The sequence below is a fragment of the Pundamilia nyererei genome, unplaced genomic scaffold, assembly GCF_000239375.1.
Source record: "Pundamilia nyererei isolate P.nyererei 1_Seehausen unplaced genomic scaffold, PunNye1.0 scaffold00114, whole genome shotgun sequence".
Lineage (NCBI taxonomy): Eukaryota > Metazoa > Chordata > Actinopteri > Cichliformes > Cichlidae > Pundamilia > Pundamilia nyererei.
In genome coordinates, this window is record NW_005187515.1 from 3,158 (window position 1) to 18,660 (window position 15,503).

The 15,503-nt window shown below is 39.3% G+C and overlaps 1 protein-coding gene and 1 pseudogene across 1 annotated transcript; both read left to right on the forward strand.

Annotated features, from left to right (window-relative positions):
- Positions 1–3,564: 3,564 nt before the first annotated feature.
- On the forward strand, positions 3,565–4,870 carry LOC102199857 (uncharacterized). Its single transcript, XM_005741814.1, has 5 exons — positions 3,565–3,607; positions 3,761–4,105; positions 4,203–4,304; positions 4,386–4,420; positions 4,754–4,870. Exons 1-5 carry the CDS (start codon positions 3,565–3,567, stop codon positions 4,868–4,870), a joined length of 642 nt encoding a protein of 213 aa, XP_005741871.1.
- A 4,285-nt stretch (positions 4,871–9,155) lies between these two features.
- On the forward strand, positions 9,156–15,182 carry LOC102212267 (Ig heavy chain V region 7-39-like; annotated as a pseudogene).
- Positions 15,183–15,503: the final 321 nt, after the last annotated feature.

The window sequence follows — 15,503 nt, forward strand, 5'->3', positions numbered from 1 at the left end:
GTAAGATTTTTCTAAAAATGTATTTTATTGTGCACATGCACATGATTTAAAAGCCATAAAACAGTTTTGGAGGCTTTAATTTTCTGCATTTTTCTTGTAGAAGAGTCTGACGTTGCAGCTAAGCTGACGAGCGTCACCTTGGGTGTTCTGTCTGTTTTCCTCCTAATGGTCATCATTGGACTGGTTGTTCAAAACGGGAAACTTAAGCAAGGTACTTTTTAAAACATACAACAGCTTTTCTTGTGTTTAATCTTCATGATGTGCACTAATGAACAGAGAGTAACTGTGGTGTTTTTGCCTTCTAGCTTCTAAAGAACAACCGCATCTGGACCAAAGTGAGGTGACTAAATTTAAAATGTACTTTTGTACTTTGACAAGGCCCAAACAAAACTAGCTCATATACCACTAACATTTGATGTGTTCCTATATATTTGCATTGTCTGTATGTTGTATTGCAAATATATGATCTACTAAGCAAATAATCACCTTATAAGTAATTATTATTCATTGTGAATGTTCTTTTCACAGAGTCGAGACAATGATGACTTGAACTATGCTACAGTAAAGTTTCAGCCGAAAGCAAAAAGAAACCAAATGGAGTCAAATGTGATCTATGCTGCTACCAGATAGTCTCTAGTTTTTCTCCTTTTTTAGTGGCACTTTTTTGGTACATGGTTTAAACACAACTGTGATGAAAATTCTGACACCTGTTAAGTTGCATCTTTCTTGTTACAGAATCTCTAATAAAACAGTAAATTCCACCTACATTTCTGAACAACAGAGTATTTCATTGTGGAACCTGGATCAAACTTTGACTTGTATATGTATATATGCATACTACATGTGCAACCACATGTCTGAATCTGAATCAAAGATACCAGTTAATACAAATACATGTGAACCGATGTGGTAACACAGCGCTGTGTGTCCGTTAGATATATATCTGTCTTCATGACTGAAAAGATTTTATGCTGTCTTTTATACTTTGACTCATACACTTACTTTGTTTATACCTAACTTGTTTAAAAAAAAGCATTTTTACTTAAAAAGCTTAAACATGCGTGTTTCTGTGTTCTGTGTCAAATAAAATGCAGTTTTATGATATTGATATGATAAGTTATTGCATACTGTCTTTTATTGATATTTTAAACATACAACTTAGTTAAACAAAACAAACATACCTTAAACATGCTATATTTAGGGACGATGCCACAGTAACTTTTTATCAAAAACAAAAGAGGGCCACAGGCAACTGTTGTGTATGCTGCCACCAGACATGTTCAGAAGGGAAGTGAATTGCTGCTCAGAGTGTAACGAATGGCTATTTCCCCCCTGCTGTTTGTGAGACACCTGTGAGTAGAGTTGTCACTTCTGCTTTTCATTTTGCACCGGACATCCTAATTTGCAGAAAGAAAGAGACAAATGGGTGAGTTTCATTGACTTCTATCAGCAGAGAGCAGCACACTGCAGTATGACAATCACAATAGAAACAGCCTGTGGTTTCGAGTAGATGATAAAACAGGCAGCTTTTCTGTGTAGGGAAATAAACTGTGAAAGCCTAAATAAACATATTTAGAAGCAATATCCAATAAATAGACCATCCTCATAACAAATGTGGGGTTTTTTTTATTCTCATTGACACTTCTGGTGTAAATATCTCTACACAACAGGAGAAATGCATGCATGTTCAGCACTTAAAACTTCAGACAGACTGACTCCTTGTCAGCCTGGGTACAGCACTAAAAAAAAACCTTGGGCCATTTTTATTTCCTTTTATCAGTGATAAATAGTAAGATGGCTTTGCTTTGCAGAGGGCTATTTTAATAGCTAACAAACAGCTTTTCCTGGCCAATTAAATTTTTAAATGAATGTAAACCTCATCAGATTTTGTGTTAAATGCTTTAAGTTGTGTGTGTAAGAGTGATACCAGAGAGTCAAGCCTACATTGTGTTATGGGCATCACTGAGACAGCCAGTGGGTTACAAAGAAAAGTGTCACTACTGCTGTAATTACAGAAGACCAGAGAAAACTAGTCCAATATTATTTTTGCAAAGTTACACACCAGCTCAACATTAATTTTAGTGACCTCCAATTACAGCAAACAGATGTCATTGTTGACAATGTAAATACAATTTTACTAAATCTACACTTACTCTTAGCCAGTAGTTTCAAATACTCTTTACTGCCACCTGCTGGACTGAGGTTGAAAGCAAGTACAGACAGCTACATGTATTTTTAGTCTGATTATGTAAGTAATTCCACTGTGTTGGAGAAGAACAAAAGAAATGTTCATTGTTAAAGCAAAGGTCAGTGCTACATAGCTAGCTTAAACAAACTACCACATGTAAATCTTACATATTGTTGACTTGGACATTTGCAGTGTCGGGGCAGAAAAGTTCAGGTAGCATTAATTTGTGGTATAACAGTAAAGTTGACCAAGTATTTTTCAATGTCGGGCAAAGCGTTCCTACCGTTTAAATGAGCTGTAAATAAACACCTATCACATCTAGCACAGCAACTGTCTGGCATTCTGGCTAAATTAAAATCAAAGGATGGCTGGAGGGCAAACAACAACAGTACTGTTTCCCTCTAGGTGGGTGTGTCCTGGTAGCTCTAAAGTTTAGCTTATCACAACATGTGTCAAGTTCTTTCTTAGCTAAGAATGATATCTTACGTTAAAATGAGGAACAATAAAGAATGGGCAAAGATTTCAGTCTCTAGATGTGCAAAGCTGGTAGAGACATACCCTAAAAGACTGGCATCTGTCATTGCAGCAAAAGGTGGTTCTACAACACTTTTCAGTTATTTATTTGTAAAAAATGTTTGGAATCATGTATGATTTTCGTTCCACTTCTCACGTGTGCACCACTTTGTGTTGGTCTTTCACGTGGAATCCCAATGAAATTAATTCATGTTTGTGGCTGTAATGTGACAAAATGAGGAAAAGTTCAAGGGGGCCGAATACTTTTGCAAGCCACTGTAAGACTTGCATAAACTAACATCACTACCCTCAAGGTTAAACTTATACTGGTATCATTCCATTGCTATCAATTAATTATCACTTTTATAGAGGTCAGATATCCACTAAAGATATAATCATGTTGTCAATTTACTTGTGTTATTTGTGCGCATGTACGCCAGCCTGCAATTTATGAAGCAACTGGCTTTCTTATTGCATGACTGTTTCTAAAATACTAACCTGAATATAAACTTTTAACTGCAGTAGCTATCCAGCTAGCTAGATAGAGAGATGCTGGTTTAGTCAAAGCTTAATCACATAGACTATTATCATGTCCTGCATTTATAAAAATCAAAGACAAAGTTAATGTGCCAGTGTCAGGAAAGGTTTACAAAAGCATTACTGAGACTGTCTAACAAACAAACCTAACAAACAAGCGATGATATCCTGATTTTTGTTGCTGCGCTTTTCTACAAGCACCCGTGCAGTTGGTCTGCAGTCAGTGCAGTCAGTTTAAATATATAAGAACAGCCCACCTCTTTATCTAGAGATCACTTTTGCAGGAGCACCATTCAGTTAGTGCCGTTGCAGTGGCCGTGTGCACAATGGTGAACTTCAACTTACTATCATTTTTACTCTCTACTCTCAGTAAGTACACCTATCTATTTTTTATCAGTAGTTAGTTGCAATTTGTTGTTGCCATTAAATTACATTTACAAAACTTTATTGACAATATAAGTTTTAGGTGTTGTTTCGTTCTTTGGAAATTTGTCTTTTATGAATACTTGTTGATTGTTTCAGGCTGGATATCTGTTTCACTCGCACAGTTTTACACTGTGGCGGTTGAGCCTGGACAAGACGTCACACTGCAGTGCTCCAACTTTAGCAGTTTTGCAACCCACATATTCTGGTTCAGACTGGCCGACAGACTTAATGCCAGTTGCATCTCTTTTATGCCCACTGCTAATAGTCGTGCTACCTTCTATGACGGATTTCAAGATACTAAATTTAAGATGACATCCAACACCTCTGTGCTATTTCTCGAAATCAAACAAGTGGATCCATCTGACTCTGGGTTATATTTCTGTGGAGAGTTGAACATGGGAAGGCCAAAGGTTTATACTGCAACATATTTGAAGGTTCAAGGTAAGATTGTTCTTTTACTTTGATTTTTGAGTAATTGTCACAAAGGCAGAATATCCTATATGTGCTACTTTTTTTATAGTTGACATTCTTTTAGCAGATGGGTTAACCAATCTATCAACTGTGATCCTCGGCAGTTTAACTGTTTTTCTTTTACTGGTCATCATTGGTCTGGTTGTTAGCATCAGGAAACTTCATACAGGTATTTATGTGTTTGAATTTAAACTGAAATTGCAAAGGTTTTGAGTGAAGAACTGATAGATGTACTGTTTCTGCCATTTAGCTCATGACGAAATGCAGAATTTGCAGCACAGTGAGGTAATCTATTTTCATTCATATTCCAGTTGATTTATTGATATATTGTCTGATTCAGTTATTTAAACTGTTAGCTTCCATCAGTCAACAGCAATCCATCTAAGTTAGGGTTTAATATTTTGAGCTGCATGCTGAAAATGCAGAAAATGTTACCATATTTCCATCTCTCCCATTTGGGCGTTGCCAACAGATTAAATTTCAATAAATAGCAGTTGGATGTCAATCTTATACTAACCACAGCTCTATCCATTGATGGACTGCCTGTGACCTGGCGGATGTCAACAGGTTAACATTTAATGCTTTGAGATGAGTGACTTTAAACATTTTCCATTACAGAATGCAGAGTCTGATGCCATGAACTATGCAGCACTGAGTTTCCATACCAGAACAAAAATGAGAAGGCCGGCACAGAGGGAGCTGGAGCCAAATGTTTTGTACGCTGCTACGAGATAGACTCACAAAATAACAGGAACACCAGCACAAAGTGAAAGCTATCATATTTATCTGCTTGTGGAGTTCTGTACAGTTGGTGTATGTAAATCTTTACAACCACCTTTAACAAAAAAACACTTTTTCTAATAAAGATTAACACAAAAATGTGCAGTAACTGCTAATACTTTCTCACTTTCTAGCTATCTTTCCGTCTCCCACCACAGCTGCTTTGACTTTATCTGAGAGCAAACCATTGTGATTGGTAGGTAGGTAATGGAGGAGGAGTTAGTGAAGACTGATAAATAATGAAGACTATTTTTTGTATTGAGAGTTAGTGAGGCTCTGCTTAAGTTTAATAGTGAGAGGGGCATAAAGGTGTTTAAGATATGTTGAACAGGAAGAGACAAAACGCTGCGGTCTGAATACCACGGAAAATATCACAGGGCTGTCTTGCAAACATTTGTTTTTTTAGGTCATAATCTTCTGAGCACCATGACTGTCTTAAAATGACTTTGGTTATGGTCATGCAGTGTCATTGAACATAAAGGTTGAAACCACTGTAGGAATTATACAAGGAGTAGTTAAACTGTATTTTAATATTCTAGTATTAAAATGGAGTTTATAAATAGATATTCTGTAATGTCTTTATTGTTAACATACTTTGTTAGTAGGCCTGTTGAACTGCTAGTTAACAGAAATATCTAATCAGGTAGTCACATAGCCCAAAGGATATATTTACACACATGATGGTTTACAACAAAATGCTGCTTGTATTTAAAAGTGTTAGAAAAAATGCTTTACAAATGGATCTTACCAGTTTAAATATCAGTGAGTCAAGTAGAGAAACATAAATGGTGATACAAGAACAACATTCAGCATGTATACACAATTTAAATTCAACAAAATAAGGAGGAAAAGCAGCCGTATTTCTATATGGTCACCAACTGTGACATGAAAATTGTTTTCTGAGCATAAAAATTTGCTCATTTCATAATTTTGGTGGAAAAATTTTCGTTCTACGTCATTTGAACACAAAATTTCTAACTATAATGAATTGTGAAAACCTCACACTTTATCTGAAACAGCTTCAATCACCTGTGCAGGTTAACAACATGTTTGTGGCATTTGCACTGTGTATGACTGTATGCCACACAACACGCATCAGTACACATTACTGGTGTCACCAGTGTGCCCTGATTATACAGCAGATTATACTCTATTTATGGATGATACGTTCACGGTGAGGCAGTTCTTCAGTGTCATTGCTACACTTTTCACATAATTCTAGTTGATGCCTGTGGTTCATTTACCTTATACAGCATATCTGTGTTGCATTACTCTATTAGTAGTGCAATGAGAGTCCAGTAGCAGTGGCAGCAATGGAAGCAATGACGGTGACAGGCTATTCTTACTGTGATTTGGTCTTAATTTGTAAAGAAACCCCAAAAACATTAATCCAAACACACACACAATGTACTTGAATGACATGGGCACTCAGTCTTTGCAAGATAGTTAGCTCACTCTGCATGGTAAATTGACTCCTTGAAAACCTCTAAGATGTTTATGTCCTTGCTTTGAGCTTCCACTTACACTCTGCACACTTCTGCCTGACCTCCTGGCGCTCCTTTGCTCCCTACCTTAAACCACCTGCCTCCCTCCACATCACACTTGCCATTCACACCAAGTAAGGCAGAAAATCCCCTCTCACTGCCCAAGTCACATTCAGAGACATCTTAATATCCGTTTCTGACCAATAACCAAACTATTCTTTCACTAAGTGGCGCTCCCTCCTAACCTTGACTCAGACTATCACCTCGATTCCTTTGTTATTTCCTCTTGTGATTCAGATTCACTTCAGTATATGTTAGGGGTGTAATTACACCAAATACTTAAAAGAAACATATTACACTTGTTACATTTTTAAATACAGTGCATTACGTTACGTTTGTACTCTTTGTTGAAGTGATTTGTTATATTCTTCATTATATTACTTTCATGTTACCTTACACATAGCATGTTATTCCCATTGCATTGGGCTACAGCAGCAGAAGACCACAAAGGGTGCTGACACCTAAAAATACAAAGCTTCAAATCAAATTAAACAGGCTCAGTAAAACTGGACAAAAACAGTCCCTGATCTGACAAACTGCTGTCACATTATTCAGGTCTGTTAGGGTCAGAATTTGGGGTAAACAATATGAATGGCAGTGTGAGCTACTCCTCAAAGAAGGTGAAGGAGGGTCTGAGATGGAAAACTCCAGCAGGAAGTTGTCAGGCTCTGGAGAGACTGATGTTGAAGTCTGACATTCAGGCAATCACTCCCTGCACTACACTAGTGTTTCTCTGTGTGCTCTTCTCAAGGCTGTTTCTGAATATTCCTGACATGCCTCCTATATTTACTCTTTAAATGAAAAATAGACACAAGAATACATAGAGAAAGTCTAACTTCTTTTAACTTTTTATTTTAATAAAAAAGACGTTGTATAAACAAAAACAGTAATCAAAACAATGGGACATTAATAACAGATTAAAGTGTCTCTCAGCTGACAACCTTGGATCTTGCTTCACTCCCACCCTCCCACTATGGACATTATAACCAGAGATGGGCAGTAACTGTAATCCGATTACTTTTTTCAAGTAACGAGTAAAGTAAGGAATTACTATTGCAAAAATGGTAATTAGATTACCGTTACTTTCACGTAAGTACGCTGCGTTACTGCGTTACTAAAACCGTGATTTCTCATGACAATGATGTAAGCGAGTGCGACGTTCGTGGCAACAGCTGTGTGCAGATCCACAATGGATAATATATCGAGTGTGGGAGAGAGTATGAGCGTGCAGCGTTTAAAGCATGGAAGTACTGACCTTACTTTGAGTTTGATTCCATAAAACGTGACAAAGACATTAGTGTCCGTTGTGCGTGGGAAGAAAACCTCTTTTTACAGCGAAAAAACCCCTAAACTTCCAAGCAAACACCGAGTGCGCAACCACGTAATGGGAAATTCACAGAGAAACTCGCGGATTCTTCCACTGACCGCTGCGGCACACCTGCACCAGGGTAAACCTCCGCCTACCGTACTTCTGCTTTACAGGTGAAAATAGAGCAACAGGACCGCTAGTCTTTGACTTTATTTATTTTCTGCTGTGTTTTACTTGCATCTATTTGAAAGAGTGAGTGTAAACACAAAGAAATATTTTATTTTATGAGCTGGAATGTGCAGAAAATAGGTTTAAGTGTTAAACAAATTTCTTCCAGTCAGAGAATGTTGTATATAATTTAATGTTTGCTTGATGCATAAAGTTAAAAGGTTAAAACTAATAAAACAAGTTTTAAAAAGAGACTTTTCCATTTTATTACATTTTGTATGATGGATTTAAAAAGTAACTAAGTAACTAAGTAATTAATTACTTTTGAAAATAAGTAATCAGTAAGGTAACAGGATTACTTTTTTGGGGAAGTAATGAGTAATTAGTTACTGATTACTTTTTTCAAGTAACTTGACCAACACTGATTATAACTACTGACATAGAAGCATTAACTCTTGGAATCAAATGCTGTTGTTCGCTGCTATGTGGCTGGTGTGATCAGACACCTTGTACAGGATATACACTATACAGACAAAGTAACTGGGCCACCTTAAACCTACAGGAGCTCCTCAGCCATGCCATGAATATACCGGTGCATTGTTTTGCTTAGTTTTTGCTGATGTTAATGCCACAGGAGGTTGGAACTCTGCAGTCACTGAGTCAGCAGAGCATCAGCAGCTTTTACACATTAGGCTGAGGTGGAGGTGATACGCCCAGCCACCGACACTTTGTAACCTTACGTGGTCTGCCACTTTGTTGGTGAGTTGTTCTGGTTCCTAGATGCTTCCGTTTTGCAGTAATTTCACAAATTTCACAAGCTGACTGTCAAACTCAGTGAACTCTTCAGAACAACCCATTCTTTCTAAAACATCTGAAAGGCAGACTGCTGGGTACTTGATTTTATACACCAGTGGCAATGAGATTTTCAATACCTGTATTTAAAGATTAAGCACTGTGGCCCAGTACATTTGTACATATTGTGTACATCTGACAAAATGAGAGTATTTGATGCCCTCATCAATAAAGCATTTTTCCCCACTAAAGGATTATGTCTGCCCCAATCTGATTAAACTAGCAAACTTTTAGAAGCCATGAACCATTGTGAAAGATTTTTATTTTTAACAAGATGATTGACTGCCTGGATTAATGTATTATTGGGGACATGCATAGATGTTTCTAATAAGTACTGCATGTGCTGTGAATTGCAGTTGACCACATGATGGGGCTCTTCCTGATCAGTAAGCAGTTCAACTGTTAAATGCTACTATTTGTTTAAAGACAAGGCGATTCAGTTAGTTCATTTGGAAGAGCTGCTCAGAGCATACGTGCTCCTGTGTGTCAAACAAATCTAAATGACGTCACCTCTTGTTCGAAGTAAATCAACATTATTATTATTATTTAACAACACTACTGCGTATGATGGGAATTGATAAGACTTTAGGGAGTCCTATTCAGATAAAGATAAAGACTAATACTGTTTATAATTATGCAGGCTGACATGTCACAGGGACTGTTATTAAATATTAAGTTTATTAATACTCGTTGTTTGTTCCAGGTTGGATCTCTGTCTTAGCCTTAGAGTTTCACTATGTGGAGGTTCAGCCTGGTGAAGCAGTCACACTGCAGTGCTCCAACCTTAGCATTTTTGTATTTACTTATCCTGGTTCAGAATGACCAACAGATTCAACGCTAGCTGGATCTCATCAATTATCAGCCCTGAGAGCAATGTGACTTTCTATGAAGGATTTCAAAATGGCAAATTCAACATGACATCCAACATCTCTGTGCTATTTCTTGAGATCAAACAAGTAGATTCAGTTGACTCTGGGCTGTATTTCTGTGGTGAGCTGAAGAATGAAAAGTTAATAGCAAGCAACTTTTTATCGGTGTACACAGTCATAATGCACGATGTATCCTGAAACAGAAAAAGAGGACGTTAAAGAGACCCCAAAATAGTTTTTTTGTATGGGTATTGTGACTTGATCTCAGAATTCTTACATCCTTGAAGGAGGAGTTGGCCATCCGATTGGGGTCTGGAATGTGGGGCCTCCCTGTTGCTGCCGAGTTGGGGCAGTCTGCTTCTCTCCACCCCAGGGAAAAGGGTAGCACTACCTTTTTTACCTGGGTCTGGGTGCAGTTCCCCCCTCCATGGGCAAGGGTACCTAGACCTGGGGGTATAGAGTACGCTTGGGGAGTGTGATTGTGTGTACAGTGTCTCTCTATGTCTGTCTCCACGTTGGTTGAGTGTGGAGTAAGTGCATATGAGAGCATGAGGGTGGGAATGGATGTTTGTATCTGTGTGTGCCTGTTTGTCTGTATCTATACTGTATGTCAGGTCGAGTATCAGACGCCTCCTCTCTGGGGACATCTCAGGCCCTCCAAGGTATGGAGGCCTATCTCCCCCACCACTTCCCCTGCCGGTGGCAGACGCCCTAAGACATCGGTGCATTGGTGGTTCTTTGTCTCCGGGGGTGGGCGCCCAGGTACCCACCGGCTCACTCCTGTGACTGCTTGTCGGGGCCTGGAGCCTGGGGCTCGCTCTGGCCCCTTCGGGGGTGGGGTGCCCTCGGCCTCTCAGCTGGCTGCCGGCGGAGCTCACTGGCACATCACTGCAACGGGCTGCTGAGCGACCCCTCATCTGGGGCTCTCCTCAGCTCTTTGCGGGATAGTGGCACGGTTGCCCCTCCGTTGGTCTTCCTTGGTCTCCTTTGCTCTTGGGGCCTCTGGATGTCTGGAGCCTTGATCTCCTCCATACCTGCTTCATGCCCTGGAGGACGGGGCTGTGGCTCCCTACACCCTCTAGCAGATCATTACATGAAGGAACCTTTTAAATGAAAGCACGCTCACGCTCACAGGTGTACACACGGGTGCTCACACACACAAACTACACCCTTTTTGGCTCCTACCTCAAAGAACACTGTGCGCTGTCAATCTTACATGCTGCACAATAATATTTAATATTTAGTATTTACTGTTATATTCACATAGATCATCGCGATGATGTTGTTTATTATATTGCTCTCTTTTTCTTTGCTTGTTTTCTCTTTTTTCTTTCTCAACAGGTGATCCAGGTGATTGATATATGTATTTTTTGTCTGTTTGTTTTGTTGGTTTTTGGTTTTTGCCCTTTATCACTGTCCCTCTTCCCCGCTCTTTTTCTTTCCCTCTTTTTCTCTCCTGTTTCTTTTCCCCAGTCAAGTCTGTCCCGTGTTCAGCAAATGAAATTAAAATAAACAATAAAAGCAAAGGTGAATCAAATAGACCATTACGGCAAGGCTGGGATGGTCCATTTGGTAAAGTAAATCCGTTGGGCATCTTTCTTTGCCTTTAGACAACAATTCTGAGGGCAAAAGAATCAAACGGGACAGGCAAAAAAAAAGAAAAAAAGAATTCTTACATCCTCTAATTTGGGGGGGTGGGGGGTGGGGGGGGGGGGTCCAAACAAAGTAACAAACAGGTCTGTTTACATCTGCCTGTTTAATACTTCATGAGTCAGCCTTTCCTCTCAGTTCAGTTTTAACCTGGATCGGATCAGTTTACATACATACTAATAAGGAATGTGTATACTATCAGTTATGGTTGAAATGATCATAGAACTTCTTATGGTCATTTTCCCACGTAGCAAAATTGGTATGGCCCGGATCTGGCCCACACAATGTGCTTACACATGGCCCACATACTGCAAAGAATGACGGCCCTTTGGTGGCCTAGATCTGGTTTGCCAGAGGTGGCCCACACATGGCCCAGCACAAGATCAGTTGCAGACACACTGGTGTTCCTGTGTTGGCCCAGAACAGTTTCAGCTCTGGCCCCCAACGTCAGCCCAATGTCTACCTTAATCAAGCCATGTAACAACAACATGTGCCGGAACATAATAGTGCAAAAGTAACATGATGAAACTCTGTTCAGACAGTGAATGGACTGGTTCTTATACAACACTTTTCTACTCTTGCAGATTACTCAAAGTGCTCTATTCAACATGCTACATTCACACACTTTCTGTAAACTGAGTGCTTCCTAACTACATTCACACTCTCGACACGCAAACTGGAGGAACCAGGGATCGAACCACTAACCTTCCAATCATTAGGTGACCTGCTCTACCTCCTGAGGTACAGCCACTCAGTGAGTAAACCTTCACTAGGTTTTGGATAAAGTGTAGACTCACAAACCTGTTAATGCTGCATTTGAAATGTTGGCTACCATAGCAGTATAGTATTGCAACAAAGCATTTGGGTCTTCTAACTAAAATAGGAAAATAGGAACATAAATAGTGCCATCATTGCCAGACCTGGCCCACATCTGGTTGACATACACCCTGCCATGACACCAGTCAGTCAGAAGTGCCAACTTGATGCCGGATCCCGGCCAGACCTGTTTTCTATGAGCCTGGGCCACATAACCCAAACCGTAATCGGGCCAGATGTGGCATGCCATCACATAAACAGTGCCATCTACGCCAGATCTGGCACATATCTGGCACATATCTGGATGAAATACCAGTTACCATGCAGCCAGTCAACCAGCAGTGCTGGCTTGACACCAGATCCGGGCCAGACCTGTCTGATATGTGGGATGAAACTGATACTCTGTTCAGAGACAGTGGAGACTGAGTTGGTTTAGTTAGGAGTGCTGCTCAGAGTGTGTTTTTTCCTGTGTGCTAAGCACACATAGGCCAGGTCACATGATGCTGGTGGTTAATTACCTTCACATTATTTCACTGAACTCAAGAGTACAGGTCACAACTAACTTCACAAACTCGCTTCACTGCTCTCAGTTATAGTAAGGTGACACGTGCAGAGCCTTTAGTCTGCTAAATTTTTGTGTGAAATTAAATGTCAAAACCACACCACGTGAAAGTGTCACAGTAAGACACATTTGAATCTACAAAACCTTTATTTTTCATTCTTGTAGTAGGTGGATCAAAAAATCCATCCAGTATGAACCTGGGCAGTTTAACTGTTTTCCTTTTACTGGTCAGTGAATAATAATTTCCAAGTCAATGATTAAAATTACTGTCAAAGCTGTTGTTCTGCAGCAAAAGCACAGGGTTATAGCAATACTAATTCAAAAAAACAACTTATTTTACCTCAAGCAAATCTTTTCCTACACCTGTGGAACACCCTGAAAAACCTCCAGACACTCCGATGGAATTCAATAATGGAACTGATGTGCACAGCATTTCAAAAAGGACAGGTCATTAGAAGACACTGAACATCGTTTATTGGTAAAGGGAAGTCAATGATGGTATTTGGAAAAACTCTGTGGCTCATTATAGCAGAACTAAGACGAAGTGGGGTTTGCAATTAGGACAGAACCCTCCAGAGTGTGGTGTTGAAGGTAGAATAGAGGGTTGGCTGGAGCACTGCAAGACTTGGAGAGTCCCTACGAAGAAGCTTGCAAGCAAGAATGAAAGATGAGGAGTTTTATTTCAAGTACACAGAATGGAGGCTGACTGACTTGAAGAAGGCGGCCAAAGATAAGATTGGACTGGAGCAATAATTTCAGCATTGAGTTTTACAGTGTGGGAAAGTAGAGGTGAGATAAAGAATAGACCAGCAGCCAAACACAGAGAAGGCAAACGAGTGATTAAAGAGCTTACTTATTGAAATTACACTTAACTTCACGTCTGTAGACAGATGTGAAGTGAACAGTCTGCACCAAAACTTGCGAACAGTAACAAAACCGACTGAATAATGACTGTGATAAATATTCGACAAAAAAACAACAAAGAATATCTAATACTGTATAAATTTACTGACACGTCTCTTGTAAGCAGTTAGCCCTTTACCCTAAAACTTTACTTACATGAAAAATTGTATCAAACTGGATTTTAATGCTGCCCAGTTTTCTTACTCAGTGTCCGTTTGCACTTGTGCTCCTAAAAGCACCGTCACTGTCAGTCTGACTGTACATATAAAAGCACAGCCCGCCTCTTTACGTACAGATCACTTTTACTGAAGCACAGTTCAGTTAGTGACACTGAGGTAATGCTTGTCTGAAAGATGAACATGAAATCAGTTTTACTCTCCACCTTCAGTAAGTACATTTATCGCTTTCTCACACTTGATTCTATACAGTAATCCAGCAGGACTGAACCTTACGTACATGTCAATAATGCTCGCTGTTTGTTCCAGGTTGGATCTCTGTCTTAGCCTTCAAGTTTCACTCTGTGGAGGTTCAGCCTGATGAAGAAGTCACGCTGCAGTGCTCCAACCTGAGCAGTTATCCTGTTCACTTATTCTGGTTCAGAAGTACCAACAGACCCAACGCTAGCAGGATCTCATCTATGGTCAGCCCTGAGAGTAATGTGACTTTCTATGAAGGATTTCAAAACGGCAAATTCAACATGGCATCCAACACCTCTGTGCTATTTCTTGAGATCAAACAAGTGGATTTATCTGACTCTGGGCTGTATGTCTGTGGCCTGCCCAGTTCTGAAAAGTCCATAGTTTATGGTGCAACAAATTTAAAGGTTCAAGGTAAGATTGTTTTTATTTTTTCTCTATTGATTCATTTAAGGCAATTAAAACGTGTACTATCTTTATTACCAGTCAAAAAACTACAGATACTCTTATTTATTATTCCTGTTATTTATTCGTATTAAGTAATGTAATTTAGTTTTCTTTCTTGTAGAAGGTAGATCACAAAATCCATCTACTATGATCCTGGGCAGTTTAACTGTTTTCCTTCTACTGGTCATCATTGGTCTGGTTGTCAAGATCAGGAAAGTTCAAACAGGTAGTTATGTGTTTTAAATTAAACTAAACATGCAGCAGTTTTTAGTGGATAACTAACAGATGTAGCTTTTCTATCAAATAGCTCAAGATGATGGACAGAATCCACAACGCAGTGAGGTAATCTGTTTAAACCGCAGATTCAGATCGATTGATTTATATATTGTCTGAATCAATCATTCATCTATTAACATCCACTGGTCATCAGCAATCAGTCTTGGGTTGTGGTAACTGAATGCATTTTTACATTTTTAGAAACTAAAATTAAATTTTGTCTAACCCTTCGGATCAGTCTAGACAGATTGCCTATGACCTAGTGGATGTTAAGATATAAATAAATAATGTGCAGGATTAGTGACTTTTAACATTTCCAACTTTTTTATTTACAGAATGTGGACTCTGATGTCATGATCACTGCAGGGCTGAGTTTCCCTCCCAGAACAAAAATCAGAAGACGTGTCCCACAGAGAGAGCTGGAGACCAATGTTGTGTACTCTGCTACGAGATAGACTCACAGGAAAAGCAACACAAAAGCTCTCTCACACATGTTGACATTACTTGAGACAAAAATAGTGTGACTGATGGTTGATGGGGGACGAGCTAGTGAGGACTTTGATGTATAGCTTAGATTATAGTGAAAGTGAGTGAAGCTCTGCTGTAATAGTAAGACAGATGCAGTTTACCTTGTTTAACAGGAAGAGACAGTGACTGTGGTCTGACAGTCAATGAAAATCGCATCTCTGAGGCTCATTTTACAGACATTGTTAGTGGTAAAATTTCTGTGCCATTTTACAAGCATGATCAAGACTCTGCAGCAACCAAATTCATAA